General features: G+C 46.4%; 1 protein-coding gene across 11 annotated transcripts in view; it reads left to right on the top strand.

Moving 5' to 3' along the window:
- The first annotated feature begins 377 nt into the window (after positions 1-377).
- NEO1 (neogenin 1) overlaps positions 378-19,170 on the top strand; it is a 175,527-nt gene continuing 156,734 nt past the window's right edge. For 10 of the 11 annotated variants that reach the window (XM_077264149.1, XM_077264148.1, XM_077264146.1 and 7 more), the window contains exon 1: positions 392-664. In XM_077264149.1, the coding sequence (XP_077120264.1) occupies positions 553-664 (112 nt within the window). In that variant the 5' untranslated portion in view covers positions 392-552. Of the gene's footprint in view, positions 665-19,170 lie in introns of all 11 variants that reach the window. The other variant, XM_077264145.1, reaches the window with a different exon arrangement.

Here is a 19,170-nt window from a genome sequence, read left to right as displayed (position 1 = left end):
ACCCGGCTCCTCCAGTGACCCCTCGGTGCCGCCTGCATGTTGTACCGGAGCCTCCCGTGCTGCACTGGCCGTGATTGTGCAGTCAGGGGCCGTCACCATGCAGAGCGCTCCCCCTACCGCGCACAGTCGGTCACTACACCCCAGCGCTCCGTGGTTAGCACAGCACACACGTAGCGCCCCGCTACGGGTGAAGCAGCGGGCGCCCTCTCCTCCATGTCCACTGCGGGAGACGAGAGGAGAGATGACGTCACATGGAAGCTGCCGGGCGGCTTCGGCTCTTTGAAGCTGCACGGTGCACACGGAACTGAAAGGCGTGTCCGTAGTACTAGTGCGCGTCCTGGCAGTGTGGGCGGAGTCGCAATGGGGCCGCCCCGAGTGATGCAGGTACGCGGACGCGCAGGGCTCGGGAGCGCGCAGTGTGCTCGGTGGTCGCTCGTCTGATTTTGTTCCGTGGTCGCTCTTGGCTGCAGTTTCTCTGAGAGAAGGGAAGGGGCGGCGGAGCGAGTGTCCTCCAGGGATGCTGGGAAGGAGGACTCGGTGAGAAGGTGAGGGATGGCGGCTTGGGCCCCCCCGGGATTGGGTGTCCGGATCACCCGGGGGCTGCTGGCGGTCTCCATCTATCTCATCCTCGGGCAGGAGCCGGCTGGAGCTGCAAGGACTGCAGGTGAGAGTGGCGGGCCCGAGCACGGGCAGATGGCACCCTGCACATACAATGCCCTGTGCTAGTGCCCGATGGCATGGCTGCCCGCAGACTGCTGGGTGCAGTGGTGCTGATGGCTCCTGAGCACTGCTAGCGCTGAGTGGTAGTGGCAGCTTGGTGCCCAGCTGTACAGCAGCGTGCCATGGGGCAGGCTCCTCATCTCCACTGGCAAGCTGTTGCACACATTTCCATCCAGAATCTCTGCATAGACTTTACCATTGGTGGCGTCTGTAGATGGCTCTGACCCATACACACATACATGCTGACTGGCACCATCTGGGTCCATAGCGGTGCCCCATACACACATACATGGTGACTGGCACCATCTGGGTCCATAGCGGTGCCCCATACACATACATATGCTGACTGGCACCATCTGGGTCCATAGCAGTGCCCCATACACACACATATGCTGACTGGCACCATCTGGGTCCATAGCGGTGCCCCATACACACACATATGCTGACTGGCACCATCTGGGTCCATAGCGGTGCCCCATACACACACATATGCTGACTGGCACCATCTGGGTCCATAGCTGTGCCCCATACACACACATATGCTGACTGGCACCATCTGGGTCCATAGCTGTGCCCCATACACACACATATGCTGACTGGCACCATCTGGGTCCATAGCGGTGCCCCATACACACACATATGCTGACTGGCACCATCTGGGTCCATAGCAGTGCCCCATACACACATACATGCTGACTGGCACCATCTGGGTCCATAGCGGTACCCCGTACACACATACATGCTGACTGGCACCATCTGGGTCCATAGCGGTACCCCGTACACACATACATGCTGACTGGCATCATCTGGGTCCATAGCCGTGCCCCGCACACACATGCATGCTGACTGGCACCATCTGGGTCCATAGCTGTGCCCCATACACACATACGTGCTGACTGGCACCATCTGGGTCCATAGCGGTGCCCCATACACATACATGCTGACTGGCCCCATCTGGGTCCATAGCGGTGCCCCATACACACATATATGCTGACTGGCACCATCTGGGTCCATAGCGGTGCCCCATACACACATACATGCTGACTGGCACCATCTGGGTCCATAGCGGTGCCCCATACACACATGTTGACTGGCACCATCTGGGTCCATAGCGGTACCCCATACACACATATATGCTGACTGTCACCATCTGGGTCCATAGCGGTACTCTGTACACATACATGCTGACTGGCACCATATGGGTCCATAGTGGTACCCTGTACACACATACATGCTGACTGGCACCATCTGGGTCCATAGTGGTACCCTGTACACACATACATGCTGACTGGCACCATCTGGATCCCCGACCTTCCTCCTAGCGGTACCCTATACACACACACATACATGCTGACTGGCACCATCTGGATCCCCGGCCTCCTTCATAGCGGTGTCCCATACACACATACATGCTGACTGGCACCATCTGGGTCCATAGCGGTGCCCCATACACACATGTTGACTGGCACCATCTGGGTCCATAGCGGTACCCCATACACACATATATGCTGACTGTCACCATCTGGGTCCATAGCGGTACTCTGTACACATACATGCTGACTGGCACCATATGGGTCCATAGTGGTACCCTGTACACACATACATGCTGACTGGCACCATCTGGGTCCATAGTGGTACCCTGTACACACATACATGCTGACTGGCACCATCTGGATCCCCGACCTTCCTCCTAGCGGTACCCTATACACACACACATACATGCTGACTGGCACCATCTGGATCCCCGGCCTCCTTCATAGCGGTGTCCCATACACACATACATGCTGACTGGCACCATCTGGGTCCATAGCGGTACCCCGTACACACATACATGCTGACTGGCACCATCTGGGTCCATAGCGGTACCCCGTACACACATACATGCTGACTGCCACCATCTGGGCCTCAGGCCTCCCTCATAGCGGATGGGATTACATTTCTACATGGAAGATAGGAAATCTTCCAACCTGCCCTGCTAATCCTAAATCCTATCTTTCTTCCTTTCTAAGCATTTTTCAGTGAATCACCCAATCAGCGGCACATACGAGCCGCGCACCAGTGTGTACCCCTAGTATATACACATACAATAGAACCCACATGTATGTAATTACCCCCAGAGCTGCGCTCCCAGGAGCAGCTCACATATGCTTTACCCCAGCAGTTCCTATTTATTTGCCTTCTAGGACTGATGTCCATCACTCTGTTCGCGCTATGTGCTCGGCCATGTTTATGGATGGGTCTAAATACTCATTTCAGGCTTATCCAAACTGTCATTTTTCCAGTGTGATTTTTGATACTTTCTTTTGCCCTCTCCCCCATTTCCGACAGTTGCGTGTAATAAAGGCGATGTCCATGAATCACAGGACTATGTGTAACACATATAATTATACATTTCAGTAGATGTGGAATATTTGTCCTTTTCTGTGTAATTACCCTTTCATTACAGACGTAACTGATTTTCTTAAGGCACTGATGTGTAAATATTGGGCTAAAGTACATGCTTAATAATTCATGGAAAATTCACATATTTGTGCGGTAATTCCTCATATTTGCTGGCGAGCTGCTCAGAATGCTGATGAGGACAGCGGCGGCGGCACATAACACCGAGCCTCAGGTTTATGCACCCACAGAATCAGTTTGGTAACAAAGAGAAAAACAAAACCTAGCAATACATTTAGTCTAATAGAAGCCATATGCAGCGTTGCTGATGTTTGCTGTTTTCTCCTGTGATTGTGATGTGGTCGGCTCCGGCTGTGGATTTGTCGGGAATTGAATTAGATGTTTCAAGTGATGGGAAGAGCATGCTGGGACTGCAGAAACAGGTTGGCTATCCTAATGACTGTTTTGGATCTCGTCAGCCTAAAGTATAGTAATGGATCACTATCCTTTCCTGTTTAACCATTAGATCGGCCGCTAGATACAACGTTCCTCTTAGTATCGTTCAGGTGACAGTAGGGTGATGTATCTGTGCAGAGTATTACAGTCAGCACGGTGCTTTAAAACTTTAAAGAGTAAAAAGCTTTGATGTCTTTAGCTACAAATCCGACATCAATTCTCATTCTCTGATCTGAGAAGTGGAGAAAATGCCTTCGAGCTTCTGTGGGTTACTTTTGTTGTTGACATAGATTTGATGCAATGACTGCAAGTCAGTTGCCACATGTTGCGCCAAGCTGAGTCTTTTAGGGTACGTTCCCACGTTCAGGATTTGCTGCGATGTTAATGTTGCGTATTTATGCAACATCAATAGTGCAGCATCCAGATGTTACAGCATAGTGGATGGGATTTCTAGAAATCCCATGTCCACTATGTGTTTGTGTGCCAGCGGATCCCCTGCGGAGACTGACATGCAGCACATCTTTTAGATCTGCAGCATGTCAATTTCTCTCGTGGAGTTGCTAGTCTCCGCAACAGAAATTTCCTCAATAGAAAGTATTGGATGCGGTGAATCCGCATGGTTCAGTGAACACATGCGGATTTACCTGCGTTCAATAGAAGGTAGCGAAAATATGCTGCATCCAAAACGCTGCTTCTTCCGGGTTGTAGGCACATACTCATAGGGCATGTACGAACATCAGATTTGGTGTGGATTTAATAACAGAGTCCGTATTGAATTCAACAACAATCCTAATCCCGTGCATGTAAGTGGGATTTCTGTTCACTAGACCCTGTTCACTGTGCGTTTCTAGAGTGTCTGAGGTGGTTCCAGACTACATTTCTGTATCCCTCTGAAAAGACACAAACTTTCAGAGAAAAGCACAAACTGAGTCAAAGCAGATTATGGCACCGCAAGGGGTTCATTTTAATCCTATTTTTAGAGGGAATTGGACAGAACCCACAAACAAGCCCTTAGACACTTTCTGCATAAATTTGTCATGCTACGATCCCAACATCTGCCACTGAAATAAATGGCATGCTACTATTTTCCGGTGCATTCAGCATGGAAAAACCAAGAATTTGTACCATTGAATGACAGTGGGGCTAATTCTCAGGTGGATCTCCTGTAATGCAAACTCTAAATCCTCAGCAAATTTGTAGGTGTAATCTGAGGGGCAGGAATTTATCAATCTCAATTGTTTATGTAAATCTCACCAGGAAAGGTGATTCAAATCCCATCAAGAGAAGTTGCTATTTACTCCTGTTCCATGCCCATTCTTAGTACCAATGATAGACTTAACTGATAACTATTGTGCCATGCTCCTGGTGGTAATTAAAGAAGCCCTGCCGTTTGTTATTCATTAAATGTGCATGTAGTGTGAGTGTATTTAATATACTTTCCACTGTTCTCTCTGGTATCCAGCGCCGTTTTCTTCTTCTCAGTGACATCACAACGCTTCAGACTAACCAGCTCACTGTATACTGTGTATGAGCCGGAAGTCTCTTTTACAATGTAAGTCCATGGAGCTTTGTTCTGATGATCCACAGGCTTACATTGTAAAATTTACACGGAGCGCATTGTGACCCGGAGAGTCTGCAGCGCGGTAATGTCGCTGAGAAGAGGAGCAGAACAGTGCCAGACACAGGAGAGAGCAGGGTAGGCAACTTAATGGGAGTACTTCTTTAAGGATGGGATTTAAACCTTGGTGTAGGGTTCTATTCGTGCTGGTCTCAGAAAATTTGAGTTCGTTAATGAAACTGGTACATATTTCGCCTGTCCTGAGTGTAACCTGGACCCCCTCATCATGAGGATATCACCCCCCCCCCAATATGAGGATAGCCTGGCCCACCCATCATGAGGATAGCCTGGACTCCTCTCCTCGCTCATCGTCAGGATAGCCTGGACAACCCTTCCCCCTCTATCATGGGGATAGCCTGGACAAAACTATTGTGGGGATAGCCTGGTCAACCCTTCCACCCCCATAATTAGGATAGCCTGGGCACCCCACCTCCTTCATGAGGATATACTGGGCACCCCCCATCATGAGGATAGCCTAGGCACCCCACACCCCCCAATCATGAGGATAGCCTGTGCATCCCCCTCCTCCGCATCATGAAGATGGCCTGCACTGCCAGTTACGGTCAGTATGTAGTAGTACGTGTCCAGTATAGATGTGTGATTAGCTGCTGTGACCTTATACTGAATGGCCAGTGTTCGACACTATAGCGACTAATTTCTGTGTGATTCTTCGCGGGATATTACAGGCGATGTTCTGCATGAAATCCTGAATAGTCCTTATTTCTCCTTGTAGTATTAGTGTCCAGTTTGTGATATTGGAAATGACTGGTTTCTATGGAAACTATGCATCTATTTTACATTCTCAGTGTCTTATCGGCGATGTTGGTGTTCTCCGTGTTTCTGGCCAGCAGGTCTTATGTCCGCCCTGCACCCAGTAACTCTGTGATGATGCGCTTTCTGAAATCAATGGAGAAAGACGACTTTTACCCAGTATTCTGCCTCAGTTTGAAGAAGTTCAACTGGCGTTTACACCAGGGGCTTCCTATAGCGGAAATACTGCATAGAAGGGTGAGATCTACAGCTTAAAGGGACTCTCCCCCTTCAGAAATAGTTTTTTTTTCTTCTGTAAGCTCCATTAGTAGTAAAAACAAAAAAGGCCAAACTGCACTTTATTTCCCCTGCACGAGGCCAGCGCCGAGTTCCCTGTGTCTGTTACTGTACTCAGCGCTGATGGCCTGGCACAGGCGGGTGAGGTCTCTGAGAGCTGCCAGCGCTGTCATGTTGTGGGGGCTGCGGCGGGCGCTCCGTGCTGGACCGGGGCAGGATAAGTACGGCATAGTGTCGCCCCCCTCCAACAATGCTGTCCGTTGTGGAGCCCACCTGGGGAAGCACTTAAAATCTGCTAAGAATGAGCCTATGCACTGCCGTGCATCTGTTGAGTCATTTTGAGCTTCTTTTCACAGCTTCAGGCAAGAAGCAACACAAAAGACTTGAGAAAAAACCCATCTCCGGCAATTTCCCGAAGTGTTCTCCTCTCGCAAACCTCTACGGCTACGCAGGCACCTAGAAGACGTGGTGTGCACATTCCCTTATAGGAAAGCCATTTCTGCAAGGGGGTATGCCCTTTAAACTGACAAATGTGCTGCTGGCACTGGATATTATTGCAGCCTGTGCGTGAGATTAATGCGAATCTCGTACTCCTCCCCGCTACTATATAACACCGCTGGTTTTTCAGGTAATCCGCTGTTCACACTAATGTTTCACTGTTTGCAAATTATTTATTTTTGTTTACTTCCGGACTTCAAGAAGCAGGACACTACTTTGGTACAATGTGACGGCTTTTCAGTAAGGTCTGTGTTTTGTCCTGGGCTATAAGTGAGACGCACTTTGCCTTCCGTGGCTAATTAAGGTGAATGGCCAGAAAACGTGGTATTGCTCAGTACGGACTGTACGTCTGGAGGTGTGCCATGCCGCTATACTGCTGTCTGCCATGCTCTGGACTATTTACCCCCTCATCTGCATCACCAGTGGAATTCTAGATCTGATATTCCATCAGCTGTACACGCACGGTGTTACCGGTGTAATGGGGGAATCTAGCGGAAGGCTAATGAATTCTGATGTGACCTTTTTAAACCATGATTGGACACCATGGCTTGTGTTCTCATTAATCTTTGCTAAGCTTCCTGCAAATAGAAGGATCTCATGTAAATTGAGCCCTTTAAGTAACATTTCTAGTTAAACCAGCCCGTAAATGGTAATTAAACCTTTCTTTAGTGAATCCTTTCTATATAAAGTCTCATGGCTCGTTGATACGACGCATTTGTTGTTCAATTAGGTCATGCTAGCGAAGCAGTGTAACAGGATTTTTCTTTGTCAAAAGCAGCGGATGCGAGAATGGAGGAAAATATAATGTGGATTGTTCTAATCAGTGCGGATTTCGTGTCACTGAATTCTGGATCTTGATGCTTCTTTTGGTCTATTGGTCCTTAGCGTTTATTCACATGTGGCAGTTTTATTGGAGATGTTTTGTGATTTAAGGGGAACTCATCAGAGGGTTTTGCGTTGCATCCCACTACCTGTTAGATTGCCCACTGTGCTTTGTAAAACTGCACTAATTTTCCCATGTAGAATCAGTATCTTTGTTCACTTGCAGGACGGGCAGGGATTTAATGTCCTTTTTTTGTAATTAATTTGCTGTACTAGAGGGGAGGAGGAGGCAAGATGAGAATCAATTAGTCCTTGCCCCAAATCTGCAAGATCTGCTCATTCTGGCTTGAGGAGGACAGGGTACAGCATAAAAGGTGAGGCACCAATTAATCTGGGACAAGTACCCCCAGCTCTGCAGTGCATGAGCCCGGACTGTAAGACATTAGGGCAAGCACACAGTTTTGACTATTTTTGAGATGGCGTACTCGGGTGTGACTCCAAGAAAATCCTGGACTTCAGAAAGTCATGCACAGGGACTTTAGTGAGGCCAGCGTCATGTGCCCGCATTTCACGGTCTATCTATGGGCCACAATTTCCAGACTGGCCCTTTGGTTGAATAACCTCTTGAGCATTTTGTAAAGCTGTTGAGTTTGGGCCGGTCCATAAACAGACCGTTAAATCTGGATGCTTTTTCCCGGTATCAGTGATGAAAAGGTCCAATTAAAGTCTATGGGTCCACGAAAAAAAACGTCCAGCACACGGATGGCATCTATGTGCTGTCTGTGTTTAACATGGGAAAGGATAAGAAAAGCCTTGTTATATAAGCCTTGTTCCATAAGTGGAAACACTGGACACGTGGATGACACTGGTTCCATTTTCTTCACATACATGTTTACATAGGAACATGTGAATTAGGTCTTATAAACGTATCTTGCTCCAGTGGTGCTTTTGTTAATTAACGCTGATGTGCCCAACACCAGTCTTAAGCGCATTATTTTTGTTTTGTTTTAAAACCAAAGTTTCTTGTTTTGTTTTTTTTAGTTTGCTTTGTTGTTCACATTTTGCATTATTCTGTAGAGAAGTCATTGAAAACCTTATTTAAAATGAGGAACCTAGTTCTTCCATGCAGCACGGAGAGATATGGTGGGCATCAATGTACTTAGTGTGGTGGTACAGGAAAGGTGAAGTACAAGGAGAACATCAGTATACTCCTCCTCAGGACTTTTTTTTTTTTTGTTATTAATGTATAGGAAAATAAACCTCCCCCTCCCGGGCATATGCATTTCCCTCGAGGCTACCATTTAACTAAAGCTTTGTTCTCTAGCTCATTGAGTTACTGATGGAATTGCAGGGAAAGTGGAGGAGCCTTAATAAATAAATAGTCAGGCGTTTAAAAGCTGTAAACTGCGCTGAGTGTTATAATCTCAATTGAAGTGGGCACTGTAATGAATTTATTGTGACGGAAGTAAACCCTGCGTTCACCAGCCTGCAATAACACATTTTATAGGCTGTAACGTTGGGCAAATAGTTGTGAATAATTGATAAGAATCCTGGAAATATTGGTTCTGCTGACACTCGAATGTCTTCTGGTCCTAGGATATTCTGCAGGCACCAACCTTCATTAGGGAGGAGATGAGCTGCTTGTCCCAGAGAAAACTGCATGGATTCGGTCACGTTAAAATTTAACCCTATGCTTCTTTCCATCTGGCAAGATGTCATTAGATTTTTCTGGGTGGATCACCATTAAAGGGTTCGTGTGCATGACTGATCGGACAGGTGCTCTCCATGGCTTTCACGGATAACACTCGTACCCATGATATTCTATGGGGCTGTGCACATTGTCCAATTTTTTCCTTGGATAAGGAAAAAATCATAAACCTGTCTGATTATGCTCCAAGTGCCTGATTTAAGTCAGCATTGCAAGGTTATGGGTCCATGAAAAACTTCAGACTGCACTCGGATGACCTCCTGAGCGCAGTCCAATTTTCTGCCAGAATAGAGAGGGCGGGAAAATATTTTTTTTCTTCTCTCCACCTCTTAGAAAATCTGATGTCACTCGGATCAGAATAGTCAGACCGTTTTTCTCGAATGGAGAGAACTCGTGTGCACCTACTCAGTTTGTCAGGATCCGTTAGAAATGTCCAATGTGTTTGGCCGTCGTTTGGGCCAGCAGCTCAACCATGTTGCTGGTCCAAACGGTCAATCACCAGGAGCTAATTGGCCCCTGGCGAGCAGGAAGGCAGGGGAGCAGTGTGCTCCTGAAGAAGATAGAATAACCCTATAGATAAAATCGTCATAGGATGTCTTCACATTTAATTTATTTAGTATATTTGGCGGTCCCGATATGCTGCTCATTATACGGAAGCTGTGGCAAATGCCCGACACTGGCATCTATTTAGCGTATACGTCATGAGCTGTTTATAACACATCGGTTAAACACATGCAATAAAGTCTGAGTGACAGATGACACTATGGCAGCCATTACAGCACCCGTGACGGATCCATCGTGAAAAGTTCGATACCTAAGCATTTATGTTGGTTTCGCTGACTGACTTGTTTTTTTTCCTTTTGTGTCTTTATGAAAATCAAATTTATTTGGATAAGACTTTCCTTTTTTTCACCATATCATCAGAATTCTAGGATTCCTTACATCTTTATATTGCTTGAAGTACTCAGATAAAGGTAGATTTGCCTAAAGTTACAAAGCGAGCAGGCAGCGGGATTTAAATCCAGTTCTCTACTTCAAAGACAGTGCGACTGCGCTCCTTACCTGCAGCACCATGAGAATATGAGATAATCTCTTAATTTGAAGTATCTATCATCCGAAAGCCGGTCTTCTTATGTGTAAGACTCTCAGTCCTGCTCTGCTTATGTGATCGGCTTCAGAGCTCTAAAGCTGCGCAGCGCCTGATGTTCCGTGCATCTGCCTTTCTGACAGGAGGAGGCTAGGAAACGACGTTTGGACTATGTATGAATGCTGAGTCCATGGCCAAGTTGACATCTTGTCCCCATAAGCAGCCATTTCCTAATTTTAAACAATTTTTTTTAGACTTTTAGATTATCCATTACATAACATGTATTAGCAGGATCATGCTGCTTTAGGATTATCTTGCATCAGACAAAAATTAATCTCATTGATTCATTCAATACCACCTAGTGGCTAGAGGATCATAGATTGAAAAAAGACTCGAATGGGGTGGAACTTTTCAATGTACAGGTGAGTGGAAATTTTGGCGTGCGGTTGTTGTGACACGTGTCCCCCGGTGCTTAATCGGCAATGGCGTCACTGTACCCACCTTCTGTCAAATTGAACATGAAGAGGAAATCCGGGATCAGCTGCAAGTTGACAGAAGGCGGGTACAGTGACGCCAGCGCTGATTGGGCACCAAGGTCATGTGTCATAAGCACCGCGCTAGTGCCGACACTGCTGGAATGGCGCCAGCATGGGAGGGGAGTATAGGCTTTTTTTTTTATTGGGGCCAAAAATTTAGATCAAGAATGGATTGTCCTAGTAGTCGACAACCCCATTTAAAGGGGTTCTCTGGGCTGAGCAGAAAAGTCTGTAGCCACTCTGTCCATAGGCTGTCATTTCATGACATATTGTAGTGCGCGCAGTGTCACGACTCCCCTGTAATCCCCATGTTAGTGGTTGATCATGTGACCACATGTATGGGATTTGGTACTTGTTGTTATGTGCTGAAGAGACACATGGCTTCTCTCAATGGAAGTCAACATACCGGTACCTTTCTTTTTAGACCAGAAATATCCTGTAAAGGGGTATTCTTTTAAAAACCGATGACTAGTTTACATAGCACAAAAATACACTCCGATAACATTCACAATAAGTCTGATCCATAGGGTCCAGTATGTCTCGTGTGCTTCACAGCTTCAATTTCCGACTATTTTTTAGTGCAAGGAAGTACAATCCCCAACTACAAACTGGCCACATTTATTTTTTGTTCTTTTGCATTGATCCCAATGGAAGTTCATAGTGTCAGGCCAAGAAAACATTGGCTCGTGGGTTGCAGTCGGGCACAATCATACCTTGTGTAGCTTCAGATACTGCATGGTCTCACCAGAGAGGCCTTGTGTAGCTTCGGATACTGCACGGTCTCACCAGAGAGGCCTTGTGTAGCTTCAGATAGTGCATGGTCTCACCAGAGAGGCCTTGTGTAGCTTCGGATACTGCATGGTCTCACCAGAGAGGCCTTGTGTAGCTTCGGATACTGCATGGTCTCACCAGAGAGGCCCTGTGTAGCTTCGGATACTGCACGGTCTCACCAGAGAGGCCTTGTGTAGCTTCGGATACTGCACGGTCTCACCAGAGAGGCCCTGTGTAGCTTCGGATACTGCACGGTCTCACCAGAGAGGCCTTGTGTAGCTTCGGATACTGCACGGTCTCACCAGAGAGGCCTTGTGTAGCTTCGGATACTGCACGGTCTCACCAGAGAGGCCTTGTGTAGCTTCGGATACTGCACGGTCTCACCAGAGAGGCCTTGTGTAGCTTCGGATACTGCACGGTCTCACCAGAGAGGCCTTGTGTAGCTTCGGATACTGCACGGTCTCACCAGAGAGGCCTTGTGTAGCTTCGGATACTGCACGGTCTCACCAGAGAGGCCTTGTGTAGCTTCGGATACTGCACGGTCTCACCAGAGAGGCCTTGTGTAGCTTCGGATACTGCACGGTCTCACCAGAGAGGCCTTGTGTAGCTTCGGATACTGCACGGTCTCACCAGAGAGGCGTTCTGTACTGTACGTGATCCATTTACAGACTTTGCTTTGAAGTCCTTGGTTACAATGGTTGTTTCACTTGAAGTTTACAATTTTGCCTTCAAAGAGTTTGTCATGCATTTTGTTTCTTTTTGCTGGCTTTATGTAAAATTTATGTTGCTGTGACTGGTCCCAAAATGTGCGTGACAGTTCGTCCTTCATCAGTGCTTCTTAGGAATCTTTCCTTCATTGTTGCTGCCATCACCGTGAGCATGTAATCCATGTCTGCATAGTTGTGTCCTGCGTCTGAGAGCTTACCTCTGAAGTGTACACCAGGGCATTTGTCTCATAGACCCGTGATACTTGAGTAGCTTTAATTTCACTGCATATAAAGGTGTGCGTACTATAGACAGAGTACGAGGATCACTGTATAGAGACGGCGCGGAGTCACTTTGCAGTTTGGGAACCTACTTAATCCACATTTGATGCTGCCTGCAAAAAAAGGATGATGTCATTTAAAAAAAAAAAAAAGACCAAAAAACTGCACAATATGTTTTTTTTTTTTACACGGTCCTGTAGAATAAAGCACTATGATAACTGCTGGTGTGGTTTAGTTATCACCAACGGATAAATTACAAATACCAACTAATTCTTCCTCATTTGGTGATCATGCACATGGATTTATTGATGATCCCAAAGTTTTCTGGAGCATTATGCACAATGTTCATAGCAATCTATGGACCATACTGTTCTTATTGTGCCCCTGATAGGGCTGTACCTTCTGCAATATGGGGCTTCAGTGCTAACGCTGTGGGGACTCCCAAGTGCCAAAATGGCTTCAACAGGCTTTGTGCACATTGTACTGCTGTTATGGTTTGCTTTTTAGTTGTCTTTTTTAGGCTCTGTGCCCACTGTCTGATCGTAACATCAAACATTTCTGTAGGTCTCTATTCAGCCATTGGACTGTCCTGGCCTCTGGGTAGTAATGCCTCAGCATACCGGTTTTCTCCATCTTCTGCATAGCAGTCCTTTACAGATGAAGTGAACATATATGCTTGTACAGTGGCATATGTCTGAGCTTTCTTTGAGAGATACACGTTGGAAATCTTCCTGGCATATACCTCTGAGGGACACTTTGAGCTCAGTGTGAGCAGAGTTTCAGTCATCAGTATCAAATTAGGAGTGGTGAGATGGAATGGGGATGGTGATGCCTAATATCTGCTTCCCGCACTGATCAACCTGTTAGCATGTCCCATGTTGTCCAATAATAAACCCACAAGTATATAAAAATCTACCTTGTGTATTGGTCATTCTCAGCTACTGCTACTCGTCTCTCATCCGCTTGTATGACATCTGAGCTGCAGTATACAAGACCGGTCATTACCCAGTATACAGAGCTGCAGTATACAAGACCGGTCATTACCCGGCGTACAGAGCTGCAGTATACAAGACCGGTCATTACCCGGCGTACAGAGCTGCAGTATACAACACCGGTCATTACCCAGTGTACAGAGCTGCAGTATACAACACCGGTCATTACCCAGTGTACAGAGCTGCAGTATACAACACCGGTCATTACCCAGTGTACAGAGCTGCAGTATACAAGACCGGTCATTACCCGGCATACAGAGCTGCAGTATACAAGACCGGTCACTACCCAGTGTACAGAGCTGCAGTATACAAGACCGGTCATTACCCGGCGTACAGAGCTGCAGTATACAAGACCGGTCATTACCCGGCGTACAGAGCTGCAGTATACAAGACCGGTCATTACCCAGTATACAGAGCTGCAGTATACAAGACCGGTCATTACCCGGCGTACAGAGCTGCAGTATACAAGACCGGTCACTACCCAGTGTACAGAGCTGCAGTATACAAGACTGGTCATTACCCGGCGTACAGAGCTGCAATATACAACACCGGTCATTACCCAGTGTACAGAGCTGCAGTATACAAGACCGGTCATTACCCGGCGTACAGAGCTGCAGTATACAAGACCGGTCATTACCCGGCATACAGAGCTGCAGTATACAAGACCGGTCACTACCCAGTGTACAGAGCTGCAGTATACAAGACCGGTCATCACCCGGCGTACAGAGCTGCAATATACAACACCGGTCATTACCCAGCGTACAGAGCTGCAGTATACAAGACCGGTCATTACCCAGTGTACAGAGCTGCAGTATACAAGACCGGTCACTACCCAGTGTACAGAGCTGCAGTGCACAAGACTGGTCATTACCCAGTTAAGGCTGCTTTGACACATCAGGTTTTTTTGTTTCAGGCTAAATCCGGAAAATTTACAAAAAACGGATCCGGCGTAAATTGTAAAAAACTGATGCACCGGATCCGGAACAAAAACCTGATGTGTGAAAGCAGCCTAACAGAGCTTCAGTATACAAGACCAGTCATTACCTGGTGTACAGAGCTGCACTATACAACATCGGTCATTATCCGGCGTACAGAGCTGCAGTACCCAAGACCGGTCATTACCCGTGTATAGAGCTGTGGTTTACAAGACCGGTCATTACCTGGTGTATAGAGCTGCAGTATACAATACCGGTCATTACCCGGTGTACAGAGCTGCAGTGCACAAGACCGGTCATTACCCGTGTATAGAGCTGTGGTTTACAAGACCGGTCATTACCTGGTGTATAGAGCTGCAGTATACAAGACCGGTCATTACCCGGTGTACAGAGCTGCAGTACCCAAGACCGGTCATTACCCGTGTATAGAGCTGTGGTTTACAAGACCGGTCATTACCTGGTGTATAGAGCTGCAGTATACATGACCGGTCATTACCCGGTGTACAGAGCTGCAGTGCACAAGACCGGTCATTACCCGTGTATAGAGCTGTGGTTTACAAGACTGGTCATTACATGGCATACAGAGCTGCAGTAACCAAGACCGGTCATTAACCGTGTACAAAGCTGTGGTTTACAAGACCGGTTATTGCCTGGCGTACCGAGCTACAATCTATTAGACCGGTCATTGCCTGGTGTACAGAGCTGCAGTCTATTAGACCGGTCATTACCTGGTGTACAGAGCTGCATTATATTAGACCGGTCATTACCTGGAATACAGAGCTGCATTATATTAGACCGGTCATTACCTGGTGTACAGAGCTGCTGTCTATTAGACCGGTCATTACCTGGTGTACAGAGCTGCATTATATTAGACCGGTCATTACCTGGTGTACAGAGCTGCATTATATTAGACCGGTCATTACCTGGTATACAGAGCTGCAGTCTATTAGACCGGTCATTACCTGGTGTACAGAGCTGCATTATATTAGACCGGTCATTACCTGGTGTACAGAGCTACAGTCTATTAGACCGGTCATTACCTGGTGTACAGAGCTGCATTATATTAGACCGGTCATTACCTGGTGTACAGAGCTGCAGTCTATTAGACCGGTCATTACCTGGTGTACAGAGCTGCATTATATTAGACCGGTCATTACCTGGTGTACAGAGCTACAGTCTATTAGACCGGTCATTACCTGGTGTACAGAGCTACAGTCTATTAGACCGGTCATTACCTGGTGTACAGAGCTACAGTCTATTAGACCGGTCATTACCTGGTGTACAGAGCTGCATTATATTAGACCGGTCATTACCCGGTGGACAGAGCTGCAGTGCACAAGACCGGTCGTTACGCGGTGTACAGAGAGGTGTTGCTCCATACATTATTTGGTTCCGATCACAGTGTGACATGGTAATAGCTGATTGGGGGTGCTGGGTGTCAGACCCCACTTATCTGATATTGATGACCAACCCCAAAGTTAGACCAACAATATCAATGTCCTGGACCACACATATAAGCCGGGCTAGTTTGGAAAAACTGCGCTTGTAGTTTAAGTGAAAGAAGACCACTAGCCGACCTGGAAGTGGCGCTCCCTGCGAGATAGATGAGCCTAACTGCAAATCTAGTACACATGGATCTGCTCTACTGTACCTCAGCCCGTGAACCTAGTTATCTAATAATAACCATGTTACATTTGTGTAGGAAATGTTCATGCAAAACCCCAGCTAGATGCGAGTGTGCCCTGGCGTGCCGTTGAGCCCTGGCCTCCTCCCAGTGTACTGTAGTGTGTCCTCCCTTCCCCCACTCCTGTTCCCTGCGTGCATGTAATTCAATGATCTTGCTTACGTGAAGGATGTTGACCGCTAGCGTACCAATAACGTGCCCCCCAGGGACCAGATTTACATATTTTTCAAACTTCTTTTTCACATATCGTTATGCAGGCAGCTTGACTGTATGACGCCATGTCAAAATAATTTGTATGTAAAAGTTCAATGAAAACACAAGCCGACAAGCCTAAAATTGCCAGATTTTTATTCGCCACACGTTTACATTACATTGTGTGGCATTTTTCTAGGGTGGCATTTATCCATCTGTATAGTTTTTGCTGTAGCCCGCACCCCACCCTTGTTCAGCATATCATTCATCCATGTGCCGCCTGTATGCCAAGCAGCACGCTGACCATGCTAGGGAATGGCGTATACACCGCATGTTGAAAATCACAGCAACCACTATTCTGCTCCATTTTCCACTTGCCTGTTAAACTCAATAGAGGCATTAAATGAATCTCGTATGGCCGCCATCTATGCCGCATCTGGTTCTGTATAGATCTGTTGCAATTATTAATATAGAGAAATGTATTTGCCCTATTACTATATTTGTAACTGATGTATAAAACTGCCATACGGGTGTAAAAAAAAAAAAAAAAAACTAAACAAAAAAACAACAGACATATAGATGAAAAATCGGCCACTTTTCATTCCCTCGTTTGAACCGGACCCTTGCTTTGGTGGAAAGCGGAATCATTAGCGCATAATTGGAACGGCTTTATTTTGTTGCACCCATTGAAGTTTTGGTTTTCACAGCGCCAAAGATATATATCCCATACCTGTGCACTAAACATTGCAATAGGTGTGTTCTCCACTAATATGTAGCGCCCTCCTTTCACATGGGCCTCACTGAGATAATGGCATTAAGGTCACGCATAATTTTTTTATTTTTCTATTGCTGGAAATTTAGCTTTGATGTACCGTAATTAATGTATGTATGTGCTCTCAGCATTTTTTTTGTCTCGCAGCTTAAGTGCTAATAATTTCCTGCACAATAATGAGTAAGTGACTATTTTTACATATAGGAGGCACTTTGCATGACTTGTGAATGCTGAAATATTTCCTTTTGGCTGTATTTCTCGTCTTCACTCTCGTTTCGTGACTAGGAAGCTGCCAGACGGTGCCAACACTTCTAACAGATATCACACTTTCTAACAACTGATGTCATAAAAGGATTTGTACAAGAAGCTCTCATTTCCACATTGTGACTTCTGGAACCGTAAAAATCTAAAAAGAAGTGGTAACAGTGATGTGCTGAAATCCCAGTGCGTCTGTCCGTCTACCTTGGGAGGGATTTCCTGCATGCCGCCAATGTAGATCACTCGATCGATCTAGGATAGGTCATCGGATCGTATGAATGAATGGGCTGATGCACGCCAGTGAGTGGGCCATGTATACTTCACATGTGCCCTCGATAGTCCGAACATAATGTATGATGATCTTACCAGTGTCCAAGACATACCTTGACAAAAGGAAATGTTAATGCCCAATTGTCAATTTATTGATACATTTCTTGGGGAATAAAATAGGAACAACGCAATGAAGACTTCTTAAGGCACCAATGTACATTAGAGGAAAATCAATCGAACCCTCTGAATCCGAAAGAATCAGGGGAGAGAAGGATTGGACACTTGGAGTTTTAGCGCCCCATGCAGGTGAGGATTTTTTTTTTCTCCAGTTGAAAATATACACTTAGTTGAGCACTTGCGTATGGAGATCCTGGGAGAGAGGGGCCCATTTACACTGCTTGATAATTGGTAATAAGTGACCCTATTAACACTTATTTTCCAACTATCCATCCGTGTTTCTAAACCTAGTAACATAGTTATTAAGGTTGAAGGAAGACTTTAAGTCCATCTAGTTCAACCCATAGCCTAACCTAACATGCCCTAACATGTTGATCCAGGGGAAGGTAAATAAACCCCATGTGGCAAATAATAAGCTCCACCTTGGGGGAAAAAAATCCTTCCCGACTCCACATACGGCCATCAGACTAGTTCCCTGGATCAACACCCTATCAAGGAATCTAGTATATATAACCTGTAACATTATACTTTTCCAGAAAGGCATCCAGTCCCCTCTTAAATTTAATTAATGAATCACTCATTACAACATCATACGGCAGAGAGTTCCATAGTCTCACTGCTCTTACAGTAAAGAATCCGCGTCTGTTATTATGCTTAAACCTTTTTTCCTCCAGACGTAGAGGATGCCCCCTTGTCCCTGTCTCAGGTCTATGATTAAAAAGATCATCAGAAAGGTCTTTGTACTGTCCCCTCATATACTTATACATTGGAAACAACTTGACAATTTTCCGAACAAGCAAAATGCGTATTTGTCTGGTGAAATTATTTTAAAGCTTGCATCCTGAGCAGCACAAATTCTGTGTAACAAGGAGATGTGCTGCCAAGAACAATGATGGTCTATGTGCAGAGAATGATCAAATTTGCGATTGTTCTGTAGACATGGAAACAGTCACTTTTGTGACTGCAGACTTATGAATCCTCCCAGCACAAACAGTGTGCCGTCGTCTGCCTCAGGAGCGGCGCTCAGGTGTGCGATATACATACTTCGGGGCAGAACCCGTCTAGTAGGTGCGGCCTCTCGCAATACAAGTGTGTGGAGCGAGGCCGCGCCAATAGACGCGTTCGGCCCGGGAGTATGTATATCGCATACCTGACCGCCGTTCCTGGGGACAGTGAATCTTTCCAACACACAGTGCATTCACTGGGAGGATCCAAAAGTCTGCAGTCACTAAGTGAGTGCAGACTGTTCATTTTAGACCGGA

This window comes from Ranitomeya variabilis, chromosome 5, assembly GCF_051348905.1.
Source record: "Ranitomeya variabilis isolate aRanVar5 chromosome 5, aRanVar5.hap1, whole genome shotgun sequence".
Classification (NCBI taxonomy): Eukaryota; Metazoa; Chordata; class Amphibia; order Anura; family Dendrobatidae; genus Ranitomeya; species Ranitomeya variabilis.
The sequence above is the reverse complement of the archived record's forward strand: the minus strand, read 5'-3'. Positions and strand labels throughout refer to the sequence as shown.